This window comes from Macrosteles quadrilineatus, unplaced genomic scaffold, assembly GCF_028750875.1.
Source record: "Macrosteles quadrilineatus isolate MER2022 unplaced genomic scaffold, UCM_ALF_1.0 Scaffold_9__3_contigs__length_116548681, whole genome shotgun sequence".
NCBI lineage: Eukaryota > Metazoa > Arthropoda > Insecta > Hemiptera > Cicadellidae > Macrosteles > Macrosteles quadrilineatus.
Genome location: NW_026542602.1, coordinates 92,980,449 through 93,004,342, shown reverse-complemented (window position 1 = coordinate 93,004,342; position 23,894 = coordinate 92,980,449). Strand labels below are relative to the sequence as shown.

Genomic DNA, 23,894 nt, shown 5'->3' with positions numbered 1-23,894 from the left:
TTCGAATGAGTGTAGGACCTAAAGTAAAGTGCAGCCTAACCTCCCTGTAGCAGCAAACCTAGTTACTCATTAAACCTAATGTTGTCAGGGCCGCGTTAAGGATCAGTGGAGCCCTGGGCAAACCCAAAAGCAGTGCCCCCATTTTTTCCTTGTGTGGGCAGGCGGTGGCCTTTGGTGGGCGCCCCTGGGCATATGCCCAGTCTGCCCATTTATAAAAGTAGGCCTGAATGTTGTTAAAATAGATATAAGTAAAAATCAAATCAGGATAAGGGGAATTCGCTTAGTTTGCTGGTCTGCTGTGTGTGGCCGGCATATTTTATTTTCAACTGCTGAGTTATTAATAGTTCAGTGATTATAAACAATTTTGTACAATCGACTATACAATTCCCAATCCCAAAGTCATCGCTTTAGCTTTTGTTTGTTGTGTTGGTAATCCTGAAATCATTCAAACATGGCCGTTCTCTCAGTGTTGTGTTGTGTTGGGCGGCTTCTGTGATCGACAAGATAAGTTATTGATTTGACGATATTAAATCCCTTTTGTAGTGTCTAGTCAGGTATGTTTAGTTACTATTATTAGATTTATGTTTACGTTAATTTATTAAATGTTTACTTCATTTCCATGGCTTACTGTCCTGTATTAGCCTAGTGATTAGGTGTAGGCACCTATTCCGTTTGTTTGGCTCAGGCTCATCCTCTTTGGCTTCTTGTCATTTTCTCAAAATACAATCATACAATGTATTTAATTTCGTTATGTTTTAGCCTCATTTTCTGTGAAGTGTATTTTAAGCACACGTGAAATAAAACTGTTAGCCTTATCCAGGCCTAAGTTAAGTTAGATAACTTAGCTTATTTTTAGGCTTGATCTAAGTTTGACTTACCCTTTATCAATAGCTTGGCCATTGCATTAGGCCTCCCAGGTAGTGGTGGGAATCATAGAATGAAAATAAGTTAACCGAAACAATCGGTTATTGATGCTAAACAGACTAATTCGGTTATTTTGTCCTGATTCGGTTGAATTAGTCTTACCGAGCGATTCAGGTAAAATGAACTTACCGGTAAGTTAGTTGTTCTTTGGGCTGCACTTTACTTTAGGTCCTACACTCATTCAAATGAAAATATCGATTTTGATTGTTTCATTAGATATATCGTTTGGTTAGTTCGGTTAGGTTAACCTTCTTACCTAACTAACCAAACGATATATCGAATAAAACAATCGATATATCGATCAATATTTTTATTCGAAAGAGTGTAGGACCTAAAGTAAAGTGCAGACGTTGTTTGGAATAAGTGAATAATAACTAAATTTGATTCAGCGATTTGTCTGACTAAAAATCACCGATTGACGCTAAATGACTAGGCCTAACTTTTAAATGCTTTTCAGTTTCTCACAAGATAAAAATTAAGTTAACTTGTAAGTTAGTTGTGGTTTGGGAAAGTGAATAGCCTAATGACTAAAATTGATTCGGTGGCCTGATTCATTCAACTAAGTTTTGTTAAAATTTACCATTGAGGAAAAACTGAACTTATACTACTTATGTTATATTGAATTTTTTTTGCCTTATCTACCTAAATTAGACTATTCTAAGCACTTTTTACCATTGGCACTTTTGGGGGAAACGCCTATTTAACCCTGAAAATCGTGTTTGAAAATCAAGAAAAATGCTAGAAATTGGCAATTTTAGACGCATGTAAAACTTTTTGGGTACAATTTCTTAACTGGACTAACTTATGCTAATAGGCTATCTATTGAAACTACCAAATTAAAAATATTGTAAATAATTGATAGCCTATATTTACCAGCCATATCAGTTATAAAATTAAACTATCATAACCTATTATGTAATGTTTAATGGCCAAATAAACAATTTGAATTTGAAACCAACCAAACTTGCTGATAGTGAGAACATTGAATGAAGGTTTACTAATAATCGGTATTATCATAGCGGTATTAAGTGTAGGCCTAGGCCTACCCAACTTCTTTTTACTAGTGTCAATAACTTAATACTAACCTAGAACTTAACCAGGATTTACCCAAAATCGGTCATTTTGGCAGTGTTAACCTAAGCATGGGTTAGGTTGGGTTGGGTTAGGTTAGGTTAGGTTTGGTTAAGTTAGTTTATTATATATTTAATTTGGTTTACCCAAAAATGAGGTCATTTTTGGTACGGTAGGCCTACTTAACTATTTTTTACGATTTTTCAAACCTGATTTCCTGGGTAAAAACGGCATTTGCCATAAAAGTGTTTAAAATGGACTATTAATAAAAAACCCCAACCCTAAGTTAAAAAGAAAATGATCAAGTCCCAAAAATCATTCATTTCTAGCATTTTTTAGCGAATTTCCCATATAGGGAATAAGCTATTACCGTAGGTCTCATGGTAAGACCTGGACCCGGGACCGATTTAGTTTTTTGTTTTGAGGTCCCCAGAGGCCAAAAAACACCATCCGTTCAAATTCATATATATATATATATATATATATATTTATATATGTGTCCGTTAGCGCGATAACTCGAGCAAAAATGATCCGATTTTGATGAAATTTGGTATAAATGTGTAAACCTACATTTATTCGAACGAGTTCGCGAACCAGCATGATCGGACTATGGGAACAGGGGTTTATGGGGGGTTTTATGGGGTAAAAATGGGTTTTTCTAATTTTTCACCCTGAAAACATAAAATTTTGCAATTTCTTTCTAAACCATTTTGTAGAGCTCCAAAAAACAAATAATTTAGTATATTGAAGCATTGTTGCATGCCTAACGGTTACGGAAAAATCACAAAACAGTGTAAATTTAAAATTACCATGTTATTCTTATGGAGAATAAATACAGTGTTGTAGCTTGCTTGTCTATGGACATATCTTAATGAAATTTTGAAATTTTGTTTACTTCATACTAAGCTATTAATATTTCAATAAAAACCCCCTATTTTCTTCCCTATAGCAGCAAACCTAAGTACCGGTACTCATTAATATTAATGATATATTTAAATAGGAAATAAATCTGACAATTTTAAGGGAATAATTTAGTGGAATTCCAGATGTGTAGATGGAAATTCGCTTAGTCTGCAGGTTTGCTGCGGCGGGGGTATCTTGATTTTCAAACGTGATTTTCGGGGTGAAATAGGCGTTTCTCCCAAAAGTGCCAATGGTAAAAAGTGCTTAACCCTCTGAGCATCACTTGTCGAAAAATCGACTCACGACACACTTTGTGTAGTGTCACTTGTCGATTTTTCGACACACGAACATCGTTTACGGCGAAGGCTCTATGACTGACTGAATCGGATTGAACTGGATCGAGTTAGGTATCGTTCTTTTTGTTAAATTCAGAGCTTTCTCCGGAGGTCTGTCTCTAAGCGCTATTCATTTTAGTTCCGAAAATATTGTAGCAGACAGCTGACGTTCGTATTTGTAAACAGCTTAGTTAACCTCGGACCGATGACTGATGTGTTTTATTACGTTTATCATTGTTTTAGTGTTAAAAATCAAAAGTAGTGATATACGTGGTGCATTATAAGAAGATTTAAGTGATTTTGAAGGGCTGGTTGATGATCCTGAAGAAGTAGGTAGTGATATTGATGTAAATTATCAGCCAGATTCCTAGCTATGGTTAGGCTATGCATTCTTAGCTAAACGCTATGTACTGAAATCTGTTTTTTGCCCATAACTTATTTATTTGCAAATCTACTTCCTTATATTATTTTATATTTGTAATCCTCATAAAATTTAGAACAAAGTGGCTATTTTCAAATATTTAAGTTATAGGCCTATAATTTAGACAATTTCATTGAGCGCAAACTTATTTTTTTTTTTGAAAATTTTCCCAAATATTTTTTTTTTACCTAAAAAATATTTTTGAAACAAATGTTCCTTATGTTTTATGTATAATATTGAAGCCCATGATTTTCCAAACAAAATGGTATATAGAACAGTAGAATTAACATTGTTTTAAGCTTCTTAGATCCGTTTTAATAAAACCTTGCAAATGCGCCAAAAATAGGCGGACATTAAGGCCTAAACTATGGACACTCGTAGGGTTAAAATAGTCTAATTTAGGTAGATAAGGCAAAACAAATTCAATATAACATAAGTAGTATAAGTTCAGTTTTACCAGGGCAGGGCTTTTAAGCTTGAAATAGCCTTTTAAACTATACATACTGTAAGTAATTATTTTAATGCAGGTGACCATGGGACCTAGGCTATAACTTAATAATTTGTATCCCTATAAACTATTCATCTGTCTAACAAAATATTTTGGCGCAGACAAAAGTTAGGTCTAGCCTTTAAGTTAATTTAATTGTAGCCTAGCCTACTATTACGATCAATTTATTTTAAAACTGTTTGTAACTTAATTTTGTGGAATTATTGAGCTTATTCACAAAATTATTTTTACACTAAAATCTTGGTGAAACATAAGACGTAGGGTGAATGTGGGTAATTTGTGAACTGGGGGAATTGTGAACTAAACTTAGGGCTGTAATTTCTTAGAGTCGGGACCACTATAAGTTTGCAGTTGAGGGAGGAGCCTATTTACCATATGGTTTTGAATGAACCAATGAGAACCGTGTGGTGTTGCCAAATCTAATAATACCAGCTGATTTGAAAATATTGCTTAGTATATTTTTATTAGTGTTGTCAACGGGCGATGTGGCAACGTCGCACTAGCCTTGTCTTGTGATTGGCAACCGCACACACACAGACCAACTGCAAACTTACGTGGTCCCGATAATAGTGTATTGTTGATTTGAGTAGAAATCAATGTTTTATGTTTAGGCTATTTGGTTTGTTTTCTATACAGGATAAAAATTCTAGAAAGTTAAGAGGTGCTTAACTTTTTTAGGTTGAAAGAAAAAAGTTTTTTGTTGACAAACAAGTTGCGCTTAGACCTTAACAAATATATTTTCTGTGAAAAAAGTAAAAGTAAAATTGGCATGAAAACTAGTAAGTTAATTGTGAAAGAATTTCAAATGTACAATGCATTAAATATCCTCACCCTTCATGTAAGCAATTATCTTTTTATTTTATCAAATTCTCAATTACCCTCAATATTTCACTATGTGGGGGTAATTGTGAACCTAATCTTGGGGCAATTGTGAACGCTGTTCACTTTTACCCCGCCTGTAAAAAGAAACACAGATTACTTACTAGTTTCCAGGTTGTGTTGTTCCAGTTTTTGAAATATAGGGGACAGGACAGTTAGTAGGCACATCTGTTAGTGATTTGATTTCTAAATAAGCTAGTTTTTAAGGTTTTTCAAGATAAAGAAACTATTTAGTACAACTAATGTTTCGTAGGCCTATAGCCTAAAAGGAAAGTGCCTAATTATTTGATCTAACCAAGGTAATTTAGTTTTCTTTTCTAATGGTTGATTGTTATTACAGTAGGATTTAATAATTTTAAGAAACAAATTTGTGCTCTTTCGTTGATTACAGTGAGATTATTTGGTCATTTCCTTTAAACTATTACTTTACTGTACCAAATAACTATACTCTATATTATTTTCTCTTGTATAAGAATACTATTTTACCCATTAAATGCTTTAATTTCAATTATTCTGACCATTTTTTATTATTTTTACATCTACCTGATTTTTTAACTATTTCAAAGTACCACTGAAAAATCTCATTTGCACGCTTATTTTTTGTCACATGCCATTGAAGTGGGGAATTTGTGAACAGTTTGAATTAGGCTTTAATTACAATTCCCCTCCTATGCTGTAGTATGTAACTTAATGTTTTCTCAACTGAGTTCACATTAACCCCAAAATTGTAGGCAATTAATTGTGAATGCTGTCCGGGCAATTGTGAATGCTGAATAACTCCTTAACTAAATAGGGGGTGAAATCGGCTTATATGAAATATTAAGCCCAAAATATGTATAATGCTATAACACTAATCACATTTTAAAAATTAACTTACTTACAATTTTCTTGTAAATTGCGTTTATCTGAAAAATTTGTCATTGGCGTTCACAATTACCCACGTTGACCCTAAGACATAAGACATTTATTGATCTTTAGGCAAAGTTACATGCAATCGATCTTGTCATGGACACTTGAAATGCACAAGACAGTCATAAGTACAATAGTATAAAACATTCTACACTAAAGCAAGCATAAAAAAATAAGTGTTCATTCTACAAAATTAAATAAGAGTGGCTATTTTAGAAAAAAAAAAACAACTAAAAACATCATGCAAAATTGATGGAGCTAAAGTCTGCGTCAAAATATTCTTTTAGGCTGTAGAAAAAAAACGCCTTAAAACTACACAACACACACATTCTTAAAACTACCTTAGAAGCTAACATGCTGAGCTGAAAACGGCAAGCAATTGAAAAGGTCAATTGAGGGTCAGGTGTGTTGTAGCTTCGAAGGATGTGAGAACCTTGGTCAGTCTTGTGTAGGGTCAGCAGATTTTGTTTTAACCTCGTGTCCCATGGTTGTGTACGTGCCTGTGGAGAATGAGAGTGTTTAAGTGCTTTTTGGTATGTAAGAGACATGCAAAAATGAACAAGTTGATTACGAAGTTGATTTGAAAAGGCTTTTCAAATAACTAAAATATTACCCTTAATCAAAAAACAAAGGAATTTATTTTAAATACAACATAAAACTGAGCATTGATAATTGCAGGCAGATACTTGTATTGTGTGCATAGAATTCCATCATAGTTAGCCTTTTCTAGTGAAAACATTTAACGGAAAATCAGTTATTACTATGTATGTATTAGAACTCGCACAGTTTTTATGGCTATGTTTCAGTTGATGCAAGCAAGTTAGAATGCATTTTGCACATTTTTGATCTCTAGTATTTTCACAGGTATTCACAGGACTTCCTAGTACTATGCGACCTAAAACAACCACAGACACAAGCGGTGGAACACCCCCAATGAAAAGAGGTTAGTATTTTCTTGTGTTTTAAGTAGTTGGAGAGTAGGTTCAGATTTAATCCCATTTTACCCCTACAGAATGTTTGTTGAGTAGCCAACTTTTGACACTGGCGCATATTAGGCCACGGGATTTGTGTGGTAACTGTGGACCAAAATGTTGTTTAGTAGAACCTCTATTAAGCTAGGTTAAAAACTAGCATGGAGCAATGGCGCCATTAAATCACCACGCCAGTTTTAGTGTCACGTCACTAGAGGTTTAAACACACAAGTGGATGCTCAAGCCATGCCGTTGTTAATGGCGTAGTTTTAGATTACGACAGTTGGGTTTATAATTAGTAACACTGATTGATACGGTTATTGAGGAGTTATTAGAAGAAGCATGTGACATTGTGAGGTCGATTAAACCAAGGTCCTGTTGGAAAAAGAGATGGATCAGTAGAAGGATGCCCAATGACTTGCTCTTCTGGATTTTTATTAACTCATTAGGTGTTTCGGAGAACTCATATTTTATCTTTGGCTTTTTTACGGTCAAATATGTTTTCCCTTATGTAGGCCTATATGGAAAAACATATTTGTAGGTATTAATTACCTACAAATATATTTGTAGGTAGTAATTACCTACATTCGTTTTAGTGGATTGATATTACTTACCGTACTTATCTCATAATTTTACTGTAGGACCAGGCAGACCTCCTTTGAAGAGGAGAAGGACTTCTTCAGTTGCAAGTGGTAGCAAGAATGAGGACGATGAAGATTCAATTCAAGAACCCTCAAAGAAGAGGAAAAAGCTGGATCCCGTAAGAGTTAAATTTAAACTAAATACATCATCCAAATACTTAAGTTTTTTTTTTGTAAGGGGCTTTGGTCTGGAATAGGTTTGACTTTGTTTAGAGCAGGCTTAACTGTACACAGGGTGAGTTGAGGTAACAAATAAAAAAAACACTGAGTACGTTGAGTATAACACTCAGAACACAACAAATCTTTTTGTTCAGTAATTTGAATTAAAAAAGTAATGGAATTCAGTAATTTGAAATCTACGCTAGTAAAATCTTTTTCATACATAACGACCTTTGCGTTTTTAAGGAAATATTTAGATTTTTGGTTCAAACAAACTATCCCGATACATATATATATATTTTTTTTACATTCACAAAAGACTATTATTTAAATGTAGATATTCTCCCAATTGTATTGACCACACCTTTTTGATATATTTAAAATAATGTAGCCTATAGTATTTTGTTGAAATGTTTCTTATTGCTAATTTAGGTAGTAAGTAACAATAGACACTATTCATGTACGAAAATTTGTACTGTGTGAATGAAGACTCTTTGAATCTTGAATCTATTTCAGTCTGAAACAGTGCATCAGCTTTACGAACTCATTCGTAACCACAAGAAAGAAGACGGAAGTCTGCTGTGTGATGCGTTCATCCGGGTGCCCAAACGACGACAGGAACCTGGATATTACGAGGTAGCCTAGTCATACACATTGACATTTTCAAATATGGAAAACCATAAGGCAAAGACGGGAAGCTCTAGAGCAGTGAGGTGGAAACATTTCAGATATATATGCAAATATGTTAGTGGGGAATATGAGCTATCATCATGCCAAATTTCAGCCCAATCCTACCAGTAGTCAGAGGTGCCCATCCCCCCCAAACCCAGAGGCGCAATCCTCCCCCCCAAGCAAGAGGAGTAGTCCCCCCCCCAATTTATGCTGCCGTCTATTTAAACCTACCCTCCCCTCACCAATTTATTTGACAATTTTCCCTTTACCTCATAAAACAAGCATTTAAAGTATTTAGTAAACTTGAGCAGGTACGAAAAACAAACTTGCTGATAATCAAAATTAAATGTTTAATATGAAACGTCATTTAACAATACATCAATATAAATCAAACTAATGGACGAATTAGAAGTTTTTCAATTTACAATTCAGAATCTGTATTGTCAGCCAATATGTGTGCTCAGTATTGCAATAGACAATGTCTTCAAAACGTACAACAATATAGGCCTACTCGGTGAATTACTCTACTCCAACACAGTACTGTAACTGTACAATATTAGGTGGCGTTAATTTTTACAGGGCTTAAGAATTCAAACAGCTTTAAGTGCATTAATAATACTTTGGCAAAAAGTATATTATTGTTTCACAATTATAGGCAGAGTCACGAAATAAGACAGACTTGTTGCTCGCCACTCCCAGGCTGCCTTCTACAAAAATCGCCAGGCAAAATACCCACAGTATCTCTTAATCCCACCAGTATCTTTGCCACCAGTACAAAAGGTTTTTGTGACGAAGTAATCTTATAATTCATTTTGATAGCCCCAGGATTGCCTGTTATGACTAATAATGGTAGAAACGCATCTTGTCAGACAATCCGTTTGTACACAAAACACGAAACGATAACAGATAGGCCTATCAATTCACGCGTGTATTATATATTGCCGCGGGCAGGACTGGAAGTAAACTGAATCAGGTAATGACGGAAAGACGTGGTCTCTGGATTGGTGTTTGTGTTATCAAAAGCTGAAATATGGACTAATTCTAGTGACGGAGGAGAGTGTTAAAAATATAATGAGATTCATAATTGATTTTTCCATTCAAAATTATTGACAATAATAACCAATTTATATGCTGGATGGTCTCGACATTCTACATTACTGCAGAAAAGGAAATTTATTAAATACTTTGAGGAGTTTGAAATATACATAAAACTATTGACAGCACCAAATTTTTTAGTGAAAACACTCAATTAATTATGAATCCCATTATATTTTCAATACTCTTCTCAGTCACTACAGTAGTCCAATACCAGCTGTTGAAAACGCAGACGACAATCCAGAGACCACGTCGGTCCATAACCTGAACCTGATTCAGTTTACTTTACTTACTTCTACTTCCAGTCCTGCCGACGGCAATGTAGGGATTGACAGGCCTATCTGTAATAGTTTCGTGTTTTGTATCAAATGTTTGTCGTATTCTGACGACACCTCCAGAAGTGGATCTTTTTTTAAATCCTGACGATGGTGGAGTTAAAGAACCACCAAAACATATGTAGCAAGTAAAATTCGACACTGGTATATTAAGGATTGCCTGGCAAGGTCCGTTTTTACCATTCTTAGAAGCTATCTTAATTACGAACGGCAAAATGTTTTTGGTGGTGATAGTGAGCTACTTAGAAACACTTTTTCGGGCTGCTTACACAAAATTATACATTCATTTTTACAGCTAGCAAAAAAATATCCCCCCCAAAAATCTCAAAATAAGTCCCCCCCCAAAAATTCCTGTGGCGCAAACGCGCCACAGTACCCCCCCCTCTGGGCACCCCTGCCAGTAGTTAATGCCTGATGAGTCTTAAACAAACAAAGAGACAAACTTTCAGCTTCAACTAATGTTACCTATATAGTATGATGTGTCCGTGAACACAATAACTTGATTAAATTTGATGAAAATTGGCATGAACTTGTAGGGATGTATACAATTGAATAAGTACAGAATACTTCGACGAGGTACAGCTAACTGACGTTATACGTAGTTTCGGCTTTTCCCAATGGGTGACAGCACGTACTGGGTCATCACTTTTTGTGTCTACAATAAACTGCATTAATGTAGTCACGCTACTGTGCTAGTAGTTTCGGCTTTCGCCTATAAGTGACAGCACGTACTGGTAAAAAAATTTATGTTTAGGATTAAGCGGACTTTCGAATTATACCGAAGTTTGGATTATCGGGATTCCACTGTATATTGAAGCGTTGTTGTAGGATTAAAAGTCACAGGGGGAAAAATTCAAAATTTCTGAGTTAGTCTTAACACGTTCGCTGCGGCACGTCAAATGGCGGGCATATCCCCAGTGGGGCGCAGCCCTCAGCTTCGAAAAAACCCGATTGCCGCGTGTGATTGGCTATCCAATTTTGGTCAGACGAATAGCGCAAATAACGTGCGGGGATGTCCTGCTTTACAACGAGAGTCGACGTAGTTCGCTAAACACCCACAGTTAGCAGCACTGCTTGGAACGTAGCTGGTCCCATTGGAATTGTATTGCCAAATGGAGGGTAATAGACGGGACGAAAAGTAGATTTTTAAGCTTGCCAGACGGGGATTTTACGGGGAAATTTACTACCAACCTACACCCCAACAAAATGCAAGTCACATACTACACGCTAACGTGGCATAGGTCCGCTTTCGGCCGTCGCTAGAGCAAAAACGAAGATATACAAAAGGCATTGCCGAGCGTTCCCGATGGGGTACGGACGCACCGTTCGGGGGCCAAGCACCGTACCCGATCGGGAACGGCCGCACACCACGTGTTAGTTAATGGAGAAAAAGAAACTTCTAGTTTGCTTTTTTATGGATATATTTTGATCAAATTTCTCTATTTCATACTATAGGCTGCTAAGTACAGTAAATATAACATTTTTTCATAAAAACATACTTTTCCCTCCCCTTTAGTGGCAAATCTAAGTACTAATAGGCAATTAATCTGACAAGTTAAAGGAATTATAGTCAAAATCCAATCGGTCAAATAGAAATTCGCTTAGTCTGCAGCTTTACTGCGGCAGGGGGTATTATAAAGTATGGTTTGACAAACCTTATACAGTAGATTAACAGCTACCGTAACACAAATCTATTATCTGAAAAAGCACCTAATAATTTATTTAAAGTTAATCAACAAATCTAAATTTCAATAATGATGTAACCTATGATATATGATATTTTAAATTGTTTAAACTCATTATTGTTATTTATTTAGGTGGTTTCAAATCCAATCGACCTGTTAAAGATCCAGCAAAAGTTGAAAACAGATGAATATGAAGATGTGGAAGAGCTTCAGAATGATGTAGAGCTGCTCATCAACAATGCCAAAGCATTTTATAAAGTAAGCCCATACATGGATACTTTTACATATATACTTTTGTCAACAAGGCTACCAGTTTAAAGAAAGATAAGCTCCTAAGGCAATTGAAAAAAAAAACAATGTAATTCAAGGTTCTACTTTTTGTTCTGTAAACATAACTTTTCAAACGCAATTTTTGTAGATTATTTTCAAAAGTGAGAATTTTTAGTTAAGTTGCTTACTAGTTTTAAACAATGTTGGAATGCTAGCCTTTTAATCTTTGTTTGGGAATTTTGTAGATTTTTGTCTTTTAAGCATAAAATTAGCATGTTTTAAATCTTTACTTAGCAAAAGCTGGCCATTAATAAACGTTTTCAACGCCCTACAGCCATATTATATTTGCTAATTAAGATGAAAGTATCATATATGAACTTGTAATTTTTGCATTGATATTCTTAGAACCCTGTGTTATTTTTATAACTTAATAATAACTGGAAAGTAATAATTTTCATCCTTTTTTCCGAATTTCATCCCTTTTGTTGGAGGATTAGGCTTACAATTAATTAAGTCGTTACAAATGGCATATTTTGTAGTTGTCTTTTAACAAGCAACCAGAAAATATGAAAAATGTTAATCAACATCATCATATGTCTTTCTATACAATTACAAAACTCCCTTTGACAGGAGTGCAACACCAGATCAACTTATCGTAACAACCTTCAGCATAAGTTTAATCAATAATGTGTATTTTTCAGAGGAATTCTCAAGAACACAAAGATGCTTGTGAGTTATGGGAATTTTTTTTGGCTACAAAGCAAAAACTGCTCGAAGACCCCAAGTCCCTTACATCTGATGAAACACCAGAAAAAGGGAAAATCATCTTAAAAGTAGGCAAACTAGTAAGTGACCGAGTTCAGTTGCCATCCCAGACTTCTTTGCATGACTATCCATCTGGTTAATAGGAAAAAAAAAACGAGGGGAGCTATTACAACTCTGTGTACAACAATTAGCGAGTCGTATAAGTTACATTTTATCAGTGCAACATTACACTTTAGATTTGCAGTCAACATTGTTGTGTTGTATTTGAATATAATGTTTAATAAACATACATATTTTTTAATCCAAAAATTTTACATCACAACTAAATTAGAAAATATTTGGTACCTAACACAAACCATTTAAATCCCTGTTTTACCAATATTTATATTTTTCTTGCAATAAAGGCTATTTTTTATGGCGCTCAGCAATCCAGTACTTTTGATAATCCATCACCGGGGAAGTGCAGAATTAACCAGTTGCTGTGTTTTCTTAAACTGTTCGGCCAATTTCACACTGTTTGTAACATTTAATTGGCTAGTATTTTTTTATGAAGTGAAAACTAAGATTTTGCTGTCAATGGTTTTTAAATTATAACAGAAAATCTAAACCTATGCTTAGTGATTAGTTATAAAAGATAAGGCACTGTTAGAAGGGTGTACCTTGTACAGTCTGTTGGGTGGCTGGGCACTAATGCAGTCTAATCTTTCTTATTGCTTTCAGGTATCTTAATTATGATTTTGTGGTCACTTTAATGGTAAATTTATCTCTATTTGGTTCACAATTACATTTTAAAACACTTAACGATCATAATTTAAAATAATTGTATAATTTCAGTTCTAATTAATTACTGTGTGTTGATTTTTTTTGTGGTCTGTGTTAACTTAACAATACACAATATGCCAAACAAGGGCAAGTGTGCAAGTGTTGATTTAAAATGGAAGATAACTAAATCTAAATTTCTTTATTCTCTACCCACCAAATATAAGTCAAGCAATTTTATTTTGCAAACCCATGATCTAATATTGAATTTTCAAAATTTGTATTTATTACCACCAAGTGAAAATCGAAGTTCGCCATTAAAGTGTACCAACATTGGGTTTTATAGTTTAGAGGGATTTCTGCTTAAGTATTGCACGAATGTTAAAAATTTCATAAATTTCTCCAATCATTCATACACATATTTTCATTATATGCATCATCAGCTTTTACTGTGTTAATTCTTCTATTTTGTGTCAATTAAACAGTTTTTGGCAAGAGGCTGTTGAGGTTTACCTTTTTGTGTGGATTTAAACTGTTCTGTTATCAGAAATCTGAACTCTGATACATCAATTACAAGTTTTGTGCATGATTTTGGTCTTATGTATGGTAGCAGATTGTTATGGTGATTCCTTTATTATGTCGAGCCTCAATATTCATCTGGGTTGAAAGGTTTTTAAAGGTGTAGGACATTGAGGGCCGGCAGAAGATGGAGTGATGTTTGTTGTATGTAAGATGATTTGCAGGCAGCTGAGGTCACTGTAAAGGAGGAGCCGGATTACCAGCCGGTGGAGAAGAAGAGACGAGGCCCTGGCAGACCGCCCAAGGAGGAGAAGAAGGGGTGGGAGGAGGAGGTATAGTATACAGGGTGGGGAGGAAAATAAAAATCCCATCTCAACGGTTACCGTGATGGGTTTTTTCTTATATTCCCACTCCTTTTTCAAGGTTTAATAAACATTTCAGGGCTTCGGGGACTGTAACTTAGTTATTAGCTCGAGAAAGAAATGTTCCAGAAGGTCGTAAAGCTGATACCAATCCAGGTATTAATTCTTTTTAAAAACTAAACGGTTTTCTCCCCTGCCCTTGTCAGTTGGTTTTGTTGAAACTTAGGTATTATATCTAGTCTTGAGTTGTTGGTTAAGGAAATCATCTATATCAAAGTTAACATTTCAAAATGGAAGAGATTTGAAAACTATAGGAAAGTTATTAATCTTTACTGCTTTGTTTTTATGGAGTGCAGTTAGAAAGGGTTTTACTGTACTTTAAATGTTAAATTAAAAATATTATTTTTTTGTGGGACTACAAGAAATTACTCATGTGGAATGAAAAATGGGAAAACTGTAAATGAATCCACACTGTACTTACAGTCATCTCTGTTCGTATCATGACATGCAATTTGAATGTGAATGGCATCATTGCACGACTCTTGTCTCAATTTAGCACACTACAATTATCCACCATTTCACATTTACAATGTACTTTAACTGTTCTTGATTTAAGTAGGTATGCATCCGTCCTTTTGTTTTGGCCTACATCCGCATTGACTATTTAAACATTTTTACAACACTTTTAGAGCCTAATAAAAGGAAATTGATTTCAAAAATATAAAATGTTCCAAGAAAATAATTGTTATAATATAAAACTCGGTTTTAAATTACTTATTAACATTCAAGATTACACAAATTATCTTAAAGATATTGTTAGGACCTCATTTAATCACCTAACCAACATGGGATTCTATGAATCTTGTTAGCAAATTAAGCCTAAATTTTACCAAGTAAAGATCTTTGGTATTAATCTAACATGGGTATATTTTGGGAGTTTACTTTGGTAAATCCGAGGTTGTCAGTAGCGCCACAGGCTTTGGGCCCAAGGCAATGATATCGTGGGTTCGGTTCCTGTTACTTGCCTCTACTTTTGATCAGTACAATTCGCCCTTGTAGTGTACCGGCTCACCCCTTGCTTTGCTGGATATGTTCCATGCACAGGCCTCTGTGGCCTATGTGGACGAGCAAATGGAAGGTAAAAGAAACTGCCAACCTCTTTTATTAAAAGAATTTTTTAGAACTGTTAGAGCTATATGCAAACAATACAGTTGTTTGCATGTGTAATTATTTGAAGTCATTTATGACTTCCAAACAATGTTTAACAGATATTTAGTATTTTCATAATTTTACAAGTAGGAGGTAGTTAGACTAAATAAGACTTAATTACTATTCCTACAATGATAATAAGTTATCCTTCTGAAAAACTGCACATTCAATCCATCATTTGATCATCATTCAAACCCTTTTCTTTTTGTTTTAACGCTCATGTTTGGTATGCTTATTGGTATCATTTATCTGACCAGTATTTTGTTAAGCTACTTTTAACCACATATAGCATGAAAAATACAGTAAACGTTTGCTTAACATAATTAACCTGTTGGCCTGATTGTAGATATTACATTTATGTTGTCTGCATGTTAATTTTATGTTGTGTATTATCTTCTTATACTTTTAAAGCAAGATGTATTATTGATTGTTGCATTTTACAACTTGTTAAATTGATGTTTTACCTAGGAAGGTTTTCATATTTGTTACCTACTTGTATATTGTTTAATTGTTAACAATATTCTTAGTGTGAAGTTTGCTATCCAATCAAAGTATTTATTTAATGATATTTATTTGCAGACATGCACAGGATTCTTTCTATATTTTTATAGATGGTTTCTCTGTGTTGATTGAGTCCCAGATAGTCTTCTGTTATATTTTTTGTCATCTGCACAATGTATTCAACAGCTTTGCGATTTGTTATTTTTCATCATGGATTTCCTAAATTTTGTCCATCAATGTTCTACCATTTTATATTGAATTAGTTCATGTCTGTGTTAGGCAGCTAAAACATGTTGACAGTAGACAAAAAATAGTCTTATTATCTAAATTCTTACCTATACAATTGACTATATAGTCAATGCCTATACTCAAACTTAATAATACATTCACATGGAAAAACAGGTCTTATGAAAGATCTGTGCTATTAAATTTATGTTTACATAAGGGTTGCTTCAACTGTACTTGTGACCCTCATAAAGGTTTTAAAAGATTTTTCCACATTTCTGTAATTTTTTTCTTTTTTATAGGCTATTGGTATTTTTTTGACTTTGGTATAGTCGACATTACAGTAGACTCACAATCGCGATAATGAGTGGCTGAGTGATCATGGTAACCAAAATCACAGATAATTTGGGAATTAAAATTTAACCTAAAATGCCTAAAACAAATATTATTAAAGAGCCTATTAGGCCCAGTAATAACAACAATTAATCCCCACACAAAATGTAACTTTTAAAATCTATTGTGCTGTTGGGAAGGATGTGACTAGGGGTCTCAATTTTGGGGCTTTAATCCAATCCCGGTACCGGTATTTCAGGATTTGTCCTAGCTGATACCGAGATCAATCCAAGAACCATACTGTTTTATGGTTTCAACTTTTTAGCTTTTAAATAGCGTGGAATCTCCTGTAAGGTCTCTAAAGTTTGAAACGGTCTTCTTACAAATGTTACACTGCACAATTTTACAGTCTTTTTTGTAAAAAAATATTACCACACAGAAAATTCATCAGTCGTCTTTCTTATTTATGGTATATCAATGTTGATAAGTCGTTCTAGAATTTATTAAATACTTTCAAAAGAAAACATGAACACTTGCTTGTAAACGCCAAGATCCCACTCAACACTAAACTCAAAGTTGCATAGCTGAATACTTTGACAGCTGCGGAAACTAATGCCAATTTAGAACCTAATATCGAGACTAGAAAGAATCCTCAAATTTATTTTGGTTCAAAAATTAATCTCCAAAATACATTTTCTGTAGTTAGTTCTGGACTAAGTCTTGAGTTTAGTTCATAACTCATAAACACAAATATTGCTGCTCATTCTTAAAATGTTATACAGCCTTTTGTGGGTCTTAATGTCTTAATAAACGGCAGGTATCTCAGACTGCTCTTTGAAATATGGCTCATGAACACTCCATACTGCATGGTGAATGTGGCATGGAATGTAGAAACTAGGGATGGTCAAGTCTCGAAATTTCGGGAAATTTTAAATCTCGTTACACGAGACGAGATTTCTTTTTGGCCGAGATTTTTATCAAGACGAGAATAAAAAAAAAAAAAAAAAAAAAAAAAAGAATTTAAAAACGCCTGCAGAAAGTCAATGCAATACCCGCAATACAGGAGCGTGTTGTAGTTGCGTTTCCTTTGCGAAGGCGTTCTTATTTAATTAATTCTTCAAATGTAAATATTACTTTAATTATTTTAATAACATTTGAGAAGTTTTGTTAAGTCTTAGCAGTGTGAGGAATGTTTTATTACTATAAAAAAAGTCAAAACAAGTAACTATTTTATAAAAATTAATATTTTATTTTATGATTTATTTTATTTTAGGATAAGTTGAACTCTATCCTAACTGATATCACTATGTTTCCTAATCGTAGGCATTTTTAATAATTTAGGCGTGATTAATAAAAAAATGTTATGCTGATGTTTTTAATAAAAGATTGTAAATATTCTTGCCTATTATCATTATTTTTGTATTTAAACAGTCATCTAACAATGTTACAAAATCAGGTAAAAATTTCGAACGTGCATTTCCCGTTGTGTATGAGAAGGGAAATCCCGTCTCGATCTCGTCTCGAAATTTTATGAGAAATAAAAAATCTCGTCTCGTCTCGTCTCGAACTAAAAGTCCAATCTCGTCCATCCCTAGTAGAAACCATTGATTTATTCCAGTACGATACTATGTTGATAGTAGAGTGAACTTAATTTTTCACAAGCTATAACAATCAAATGATTTAAAGTTGGGTTACCTGGAATTTTGCTGTGGTGTCTGTAGGCGAAGAGAGCAGCAGAGAGAGCTGCAGAGAGAGAGGCAGAAGAAGATTCATGGAGCCAGGAGGACGAGCTGGGGGCATGTGAGGATCTGTTCACCGCTGTGATGACAGCTACAGACGACACAAACCGGCCGCTGCACCTGGTGTTCCAACTTCTGCCCTCCAAGAAGGTACATACCTGTGTGGCAACTGGATTTGTAAAAGTTAGTTCTGTAGCTTTCCATTATGTCCTGGGCACAGCTGCCTCTAATTACATATTAAAAGAAGGCACGTGGCTGTTGTTGATTACTAATTGTTTGAAAAGGGATACAATAGTCTCTATATATGAGTTTGTCCTATTATTGGGCTTCTTCAGTGAGTAGACTAAAGGGAAAAAAATTATGAGGTTTATTTGTGTAACCTTTTTTTGTATAGTCCCTTGTATCTCGTACCTTAATTGATAATCAAGGCCTTTTAATTGCCTTAGTAACAAAGCTACAAAAATCATCAGCTCAATATACACTCATTGGTTTATTTATATTCAGACTATGAAATGGTCTTAAGTTCTTGTCAACCCATAATAGTGATCTTGTAACATATTTACATTTTTTTTTTAAATTACGTCATTAACTTATCATGTTGATACGTACTGTGAATCAGCTGAATCAATGTAAATTGTTATATCATTTTATAGCAACGTTCTCTTATTGATCACTTGAAAAATGTTACTTTATTAAAAAAACTACAGTACACATTTTTAAAATTCCTAAACTAAACTGTAGTTGACTCTTAGAGAGTTTCATCTTTCATAGTTTCTTGATTTATTTCTCGCAACCTTTCATCCAAAACTGATGGTAGAGTAGTGTCAATGTTTTGTATATAAGCAAGGATTTCCTCTGTAAGTTCCCATTCCTCTTCAGAGTTCTCTGTGTCTCGAGACAGTGCATCAGCCAAAATCAACTGTTTACCGGGCGTGTAGGTAATCTCATACGTATATCTCATCAGTCGGAGTCGTATTCTCTGAAGCCTGGGAGTAATATTGTCCAAGTCTTTTACCTTGAATATGGAGAGCAAGGGCTTATGGTCTGTCTCAATATGCAATTGCAACCCTAAAATGAGGTGTTCAAACCGTTCACACCCCCAAGCAATCGCTAGAGCTTCTTTTTCTATTTGAGCCCAATTACGTTCGGCTGATGACAAACTTCTCGAAGCATAGGCCACCGGACGTTTAGTTCCATCTTCTTGAAGCTGAAGTAGTGCAACTCCAATACCGTATGACGAGGAATCCGCTGAGAGGAAGGTTTCTTTAGAAATGCTGTATAAAGCGAGACACGGTTCGGACATCAATGACAGTTTAATCTTTTCCAAAGCTTGGTCTTGATCAGGCCCCCAAACAAATTCTGTATTTCTTTGCAGTAAAGCATGTAGTGGATGAACTATGGTCGACAAATTACGAATAAACTTGGCTACGTAATTGACAACACCTAGAATTCTCCTTAGTTCTTTCAAATTCAAATTCAAATTCAAATTCTTTATTTACTCATCACATCTTATAATGCACAAGGTACAAAAGATTGGAGTGTCGTCAGAATATAAACTAAAACTAAAACTAGACTAAAAATAATAAAGTTAACATAAGTAAAATATCTCATATAACTAGAAAAGACCTTATCATTCAGCGTATCAGTTTAAAAAGTATCCTTAAAAAACTCTTCTACAGTGTAGTATGGTTTTTGTAAGAGAAGTTTATGTACAGATGTAAGGGCTAAGTTTTTGGAATTATTTTTTTGTAAAATGCTGTACAATTTATTATAAACTTTTACTGCCATGTATTTTGGAGAGTTTTCATAGAATGAAAGCCTATGCCGAGGAAATTTCAATTTGTTCTGATGTCGTGTTGGATAGGTATGGTTGAATTTACAGTCATCAAAAATTTTAATATCATTAAACATTAGTTTAACAATTTCAACTATGTAAAGATTTGTAAGTGTTAAGATACCAATATCTTTAAATAAAGATCTGCAGCTTTTTCTTCTTTTAACTCGGGCCATAGTCCTCACTATTGATTTTTGAGCGTTAAAAAGGATTTTAGTTTGGGGCTGACATCCCCAAAGTACTATTCCATACCTAATTATTGATTCGATGTAGGCGTGGTATACCATTTTACATACATCCATTGATGTTGTATTACTAATTACACTGAGTGCAAACCTAAACGAATTCAACTTTTTGGACAGATATTGAATATGATTTTCCCATTTTAGTTTATAATCAAAGTGTATTCCTAGAACCTTGTGGGTATTGACTGATTTTAGCTCTCCACAAGATAAATTCTCCAACTTGTTTTTCTCACCATTTCTAATTTTAAAGTGCATTAAGTGGGTTTTAGAATCATTCATTAAAAGACCATTTTTGAAAAACCATTTTTTTAGTTCATCCACAGTTGTTTTAATTGATTTTTCTAATTGCTGAAAATCATTGTTTTTTACCACGACATTAGTATCATCAGCATACAAAAATAAACTACCACTTATATTTGAATCAAGGTCATTAATGAAAATCAGAAATAGCAATGGTCCCAGAATAGAACCTTGAGGTACACCATAATGGACACTATCCCATCTAGACGGAAACCGTTTGTTTTGTTTGTAAACTACTGTGCGCTGTTTTCTATTTAGTAAGTAGTTTGAGAGAAGACCTAAGACCTTTTCTCTTATACCAATGTTTTTTAGTTTGTAGATTAAAAGTTGATGGTCCACACAATCAAAAGCCCTGGACAGATCACAGAAAACCCCCGCAACACTCTGTGATCCATCCAGAGCCTCCGAAACTGAGTTGATAAATTTAGTGAGAGCCAAGGTTGTTGAATGATTTCTTCTAAAGCCAAATTGAGATGGCGACAGTAAATTATTATTTTCTAAAAAATCAGTTATGCGATGGTGAATCAATTTTTCAAATATTTTAGAAAGATTACTAAGTAGAGAAATAGGCCTATAGTTTTGTATATTTGTTTTTGATCCTTTTTTGAAAATAGGTTTCACTTCTGAAAATTTGAGCTTATCGGGAAATTCTTCATTTAAAAAACTTTGATTAACTATTTTGCTTAAAACTGGAGCTATGATGTGTTCTGACAATTTAATGAGTTTGATTGGAATTTCATCCCATCCAACAGCAAGGGAATTGTTTAGACCTCGTATTATTTTAATGATTTCTAATGTGTCTGTGGGTTTGAATTCAGTTAATGTTTTAAGAGATGTATTACAAGCTACATTAGTGTCTGTCACCGGAACTTTAGGGATTTTTAGATAATTAACTGTGTTGACATAATGATGATTAAAACAGGTAGCTACGCTTTGTGGATCTTTAATCAGATTGCCGTCCATCTCTAATTGAATTTCTTCTGTAGGCATTTCTCTAGTTTGTCCTATTTCCTCTCTGACTATGGTCCAGGTAGCTTTCATTTTGTTATTTGAGTCTAGAATAAATTTATTATTAGCTACCTGTTTACTTTTATGAATCGCGTTTCTAAGATCTTTTTTACAATTTTTATAGTCTAATTTACATTGTACATTATTTGTTTGCTTAGCTAATTGATACAATTCTTTTTTCTTGTCAGCTAATAATTTTATTTCATTAGACACCCAAGTTGATTTTGAGTTTTTCTTGGTTTTTCTTGATATTTTAAGTGGAAAACATTCATACATGGTAGTAATAAATACATTTAAGAACCAGTTATAGCTACTATTACATGAATCAAAAATAAAAAAGTTTTGCAGCCTATTATTAAGTAGAAATAAAAATTGCTCACAACCACTATCAGTAAAAAATCTTCTAGGAATGCTAGGAGTACACTGTTTAGTCTCAGGTAATGATAAAACCAAGGCATTATGATCTGAAAGACAGTGCTTAATATTATACAGTAGAGAGCCATTATAATTCTGACTTGATATAAAGTTGTCAATACAGGAAGTAGTATTAACTGTTGTTCTGGTAGCTTCAAAACAATGTATATTATAACCATATCTACTAGCAATATTCTGAAATCGGTCTGAATTTGTATTCCTAACCAATAAATTTATATTGATATCTGAAGCAATTAAAATTTTAAAACATTTCTTTTCTTTTGATAGTAGTTTGAACAAATTATTAAGCTTCCTTAGAAATTCCTTTGTAACTTTATTGCCAGGTATTCTATAAATTGACACTATTATTAATGCTAGTGAATTAATCTGAATAAATGATCCCTCAAATACATATTCATCATTAAATATCTTTAAATCATTTCTTACAACATAAGTCAAAGAGTCGTGGACTAATATACAAGAACCTCCCTCCGATTTCTCCCTAAAATAACCATCTGCCAAGCTAAAGTTTAACATTCTGTTAAGCAAGTAGCTACTATCTTTTTTTACACAGTGCTCATTCATACATATAATTTTAACATTACAATCTTTTAAATTTAAAATAAACAATTCTAGTTCTTCAACTTTTTTATTTACTCCTTGGAGGTTCCAATGTAGAATTGCATCTAATTTCTCATAACAGTTGTATTTTTGAGGCAATGTTACTTTTGTTAATAGTGTTTGCTGGTTAATCAAATTGTTTGCTATATCTTCAGTTTCTGTTTTTTTTCTGGGCAAATTTCTAAAAAAGGAATATTTGATGAAGCAACACCATCACCAGAACCTCCATTGTAAACTTGACTAACATTACTGACTACACTGACATTTGCACTGCCCTGTATCACTGCTTCCACATAGGAATGTGGGCCAGGAGCAAGGTGTGGGGAGGGACTTGCACTTGGACTGGGCATAACAGCCTGCACTTCACTTGACACACACATGATGTTGTGGAGGGTCGGCTGGGAAGTCTCGTGCTGTGGTTTGTCTAATGAGTCGTCATCCATCTGATGTTGGTTGGTGGGAAGTAGCATCATAGAGTTTCCTGACGTGTGCTTTGTAGTTAAAAGTTTTAATTTTTGTAAAAATTGACTGTAGGGCTGGCCTCTCCAGAGATTTCTCGTTGGATTCTCCTCTTGTAGTAGTACTATGTCAATGCAGGCACCAGTTGATTCTTGGAATTTAATTATATTTTCAGCAAAATGCTCCAATTTTATTTGGTCTCTTATGCAACCCATAGGGGAACATATGAGGTGCTTGAGACCCCTCTTCTTGAAATCCTGGGTCAGTGCATGAAATGCTCGATCATAGTTAGCTTGTGATGGTTTTCTGAAAAACTGGCTCTTTGTGATTAGACTATATACCCCAGATTCCCCTTGTCTTCTTTGGTAAGCCAAGCACGAGTGTATTCTGTCTGATGGTGTTGGCTTTCCAAAGTGGCTCTTAAATACCAGTGCAACACCCTTTGACATATTTTTTACATCATCAGTGTCAGCTGATATGCAGTGTGCAAAAGCCGTTGATGTATCCTTGCAGTATTTGTTTATCATAGCTGCCATGTCTGCTTCAATAACGTGGATGTTGTGTGGATTGCATTTGGTCTTTGAGGCATCTTGCGTAGGTGAAATATATATAGTTTTAACTAAGTTTTGAATTGTAGCTTGACTATCATTTTCTGTTCTTGTACCTTTACTTAGCCAAGAGAATATGGAGTTGCAGACTGTAGTTTTCCCTTTCAGGTTTAGATGTAGTCCATTTTTTGTATAATGATACTTCTCATTTAGTAGGTGGTTGAAAATGAGAAATTTAGCATTACTGTGTATTGATAGCGCTAATAGTTCTGAGT

At 34.2% G+C, this 23,894-nt stretch overlaps 1 protein-coding gene across 9 annotated transcripts in view; it reads left to right on the top strand.

Moving 5' to 3' along the window:
* The first annotated feature begins 454 nt into the window (after positions 1–454).
* Positions 455–23,894, top strand: part of LOC129002424 (protein polybromo-1-like) — a 70,136-nt gene continuing 46,696 nt past the window's right edge. For 5 of the 9 annotated variants that reach the window (XM_054430212.1, XM_054430216.1, XM_054430215.1 and 2 more), the window contains exons 1-8: positions 455–554; positions 6,815–6,893; positions 7,563–7,681; positions 8,238–8,357; positions 11,641–11,766; positions 12,480–12,623; positions 14,046–14,153; positions 18,173–18,340. In XM_054430212.1, coding sequence (XP_054286187.1) covers positions 6,839–6,893; positions 7,563–7,681; positions 8,238–8,357; positions 11,641–11,766; positions 12,480–12,623; positions 14,046–14,153; positions 18,173–18,340 — 840 coding nt within the window. In that variant the 5' untranslated portion in view covers positions 455–554; positions 6,815–6,838. The remainder of the gene's footprint in view (positions 555–6,814; positions 6,894–7,562; positions 7,682–8,237; positions 8,358–11,640; positions 11,767–12,479; positions 12,624–14,045; positions 14,154–18,172; positions 18,341–23,894) is intronic. The other 4 variants (XM_054430214.1, XM_054430213.1, XM_054430211.1 and 1 more) reach the window with 3 other exon arrangements.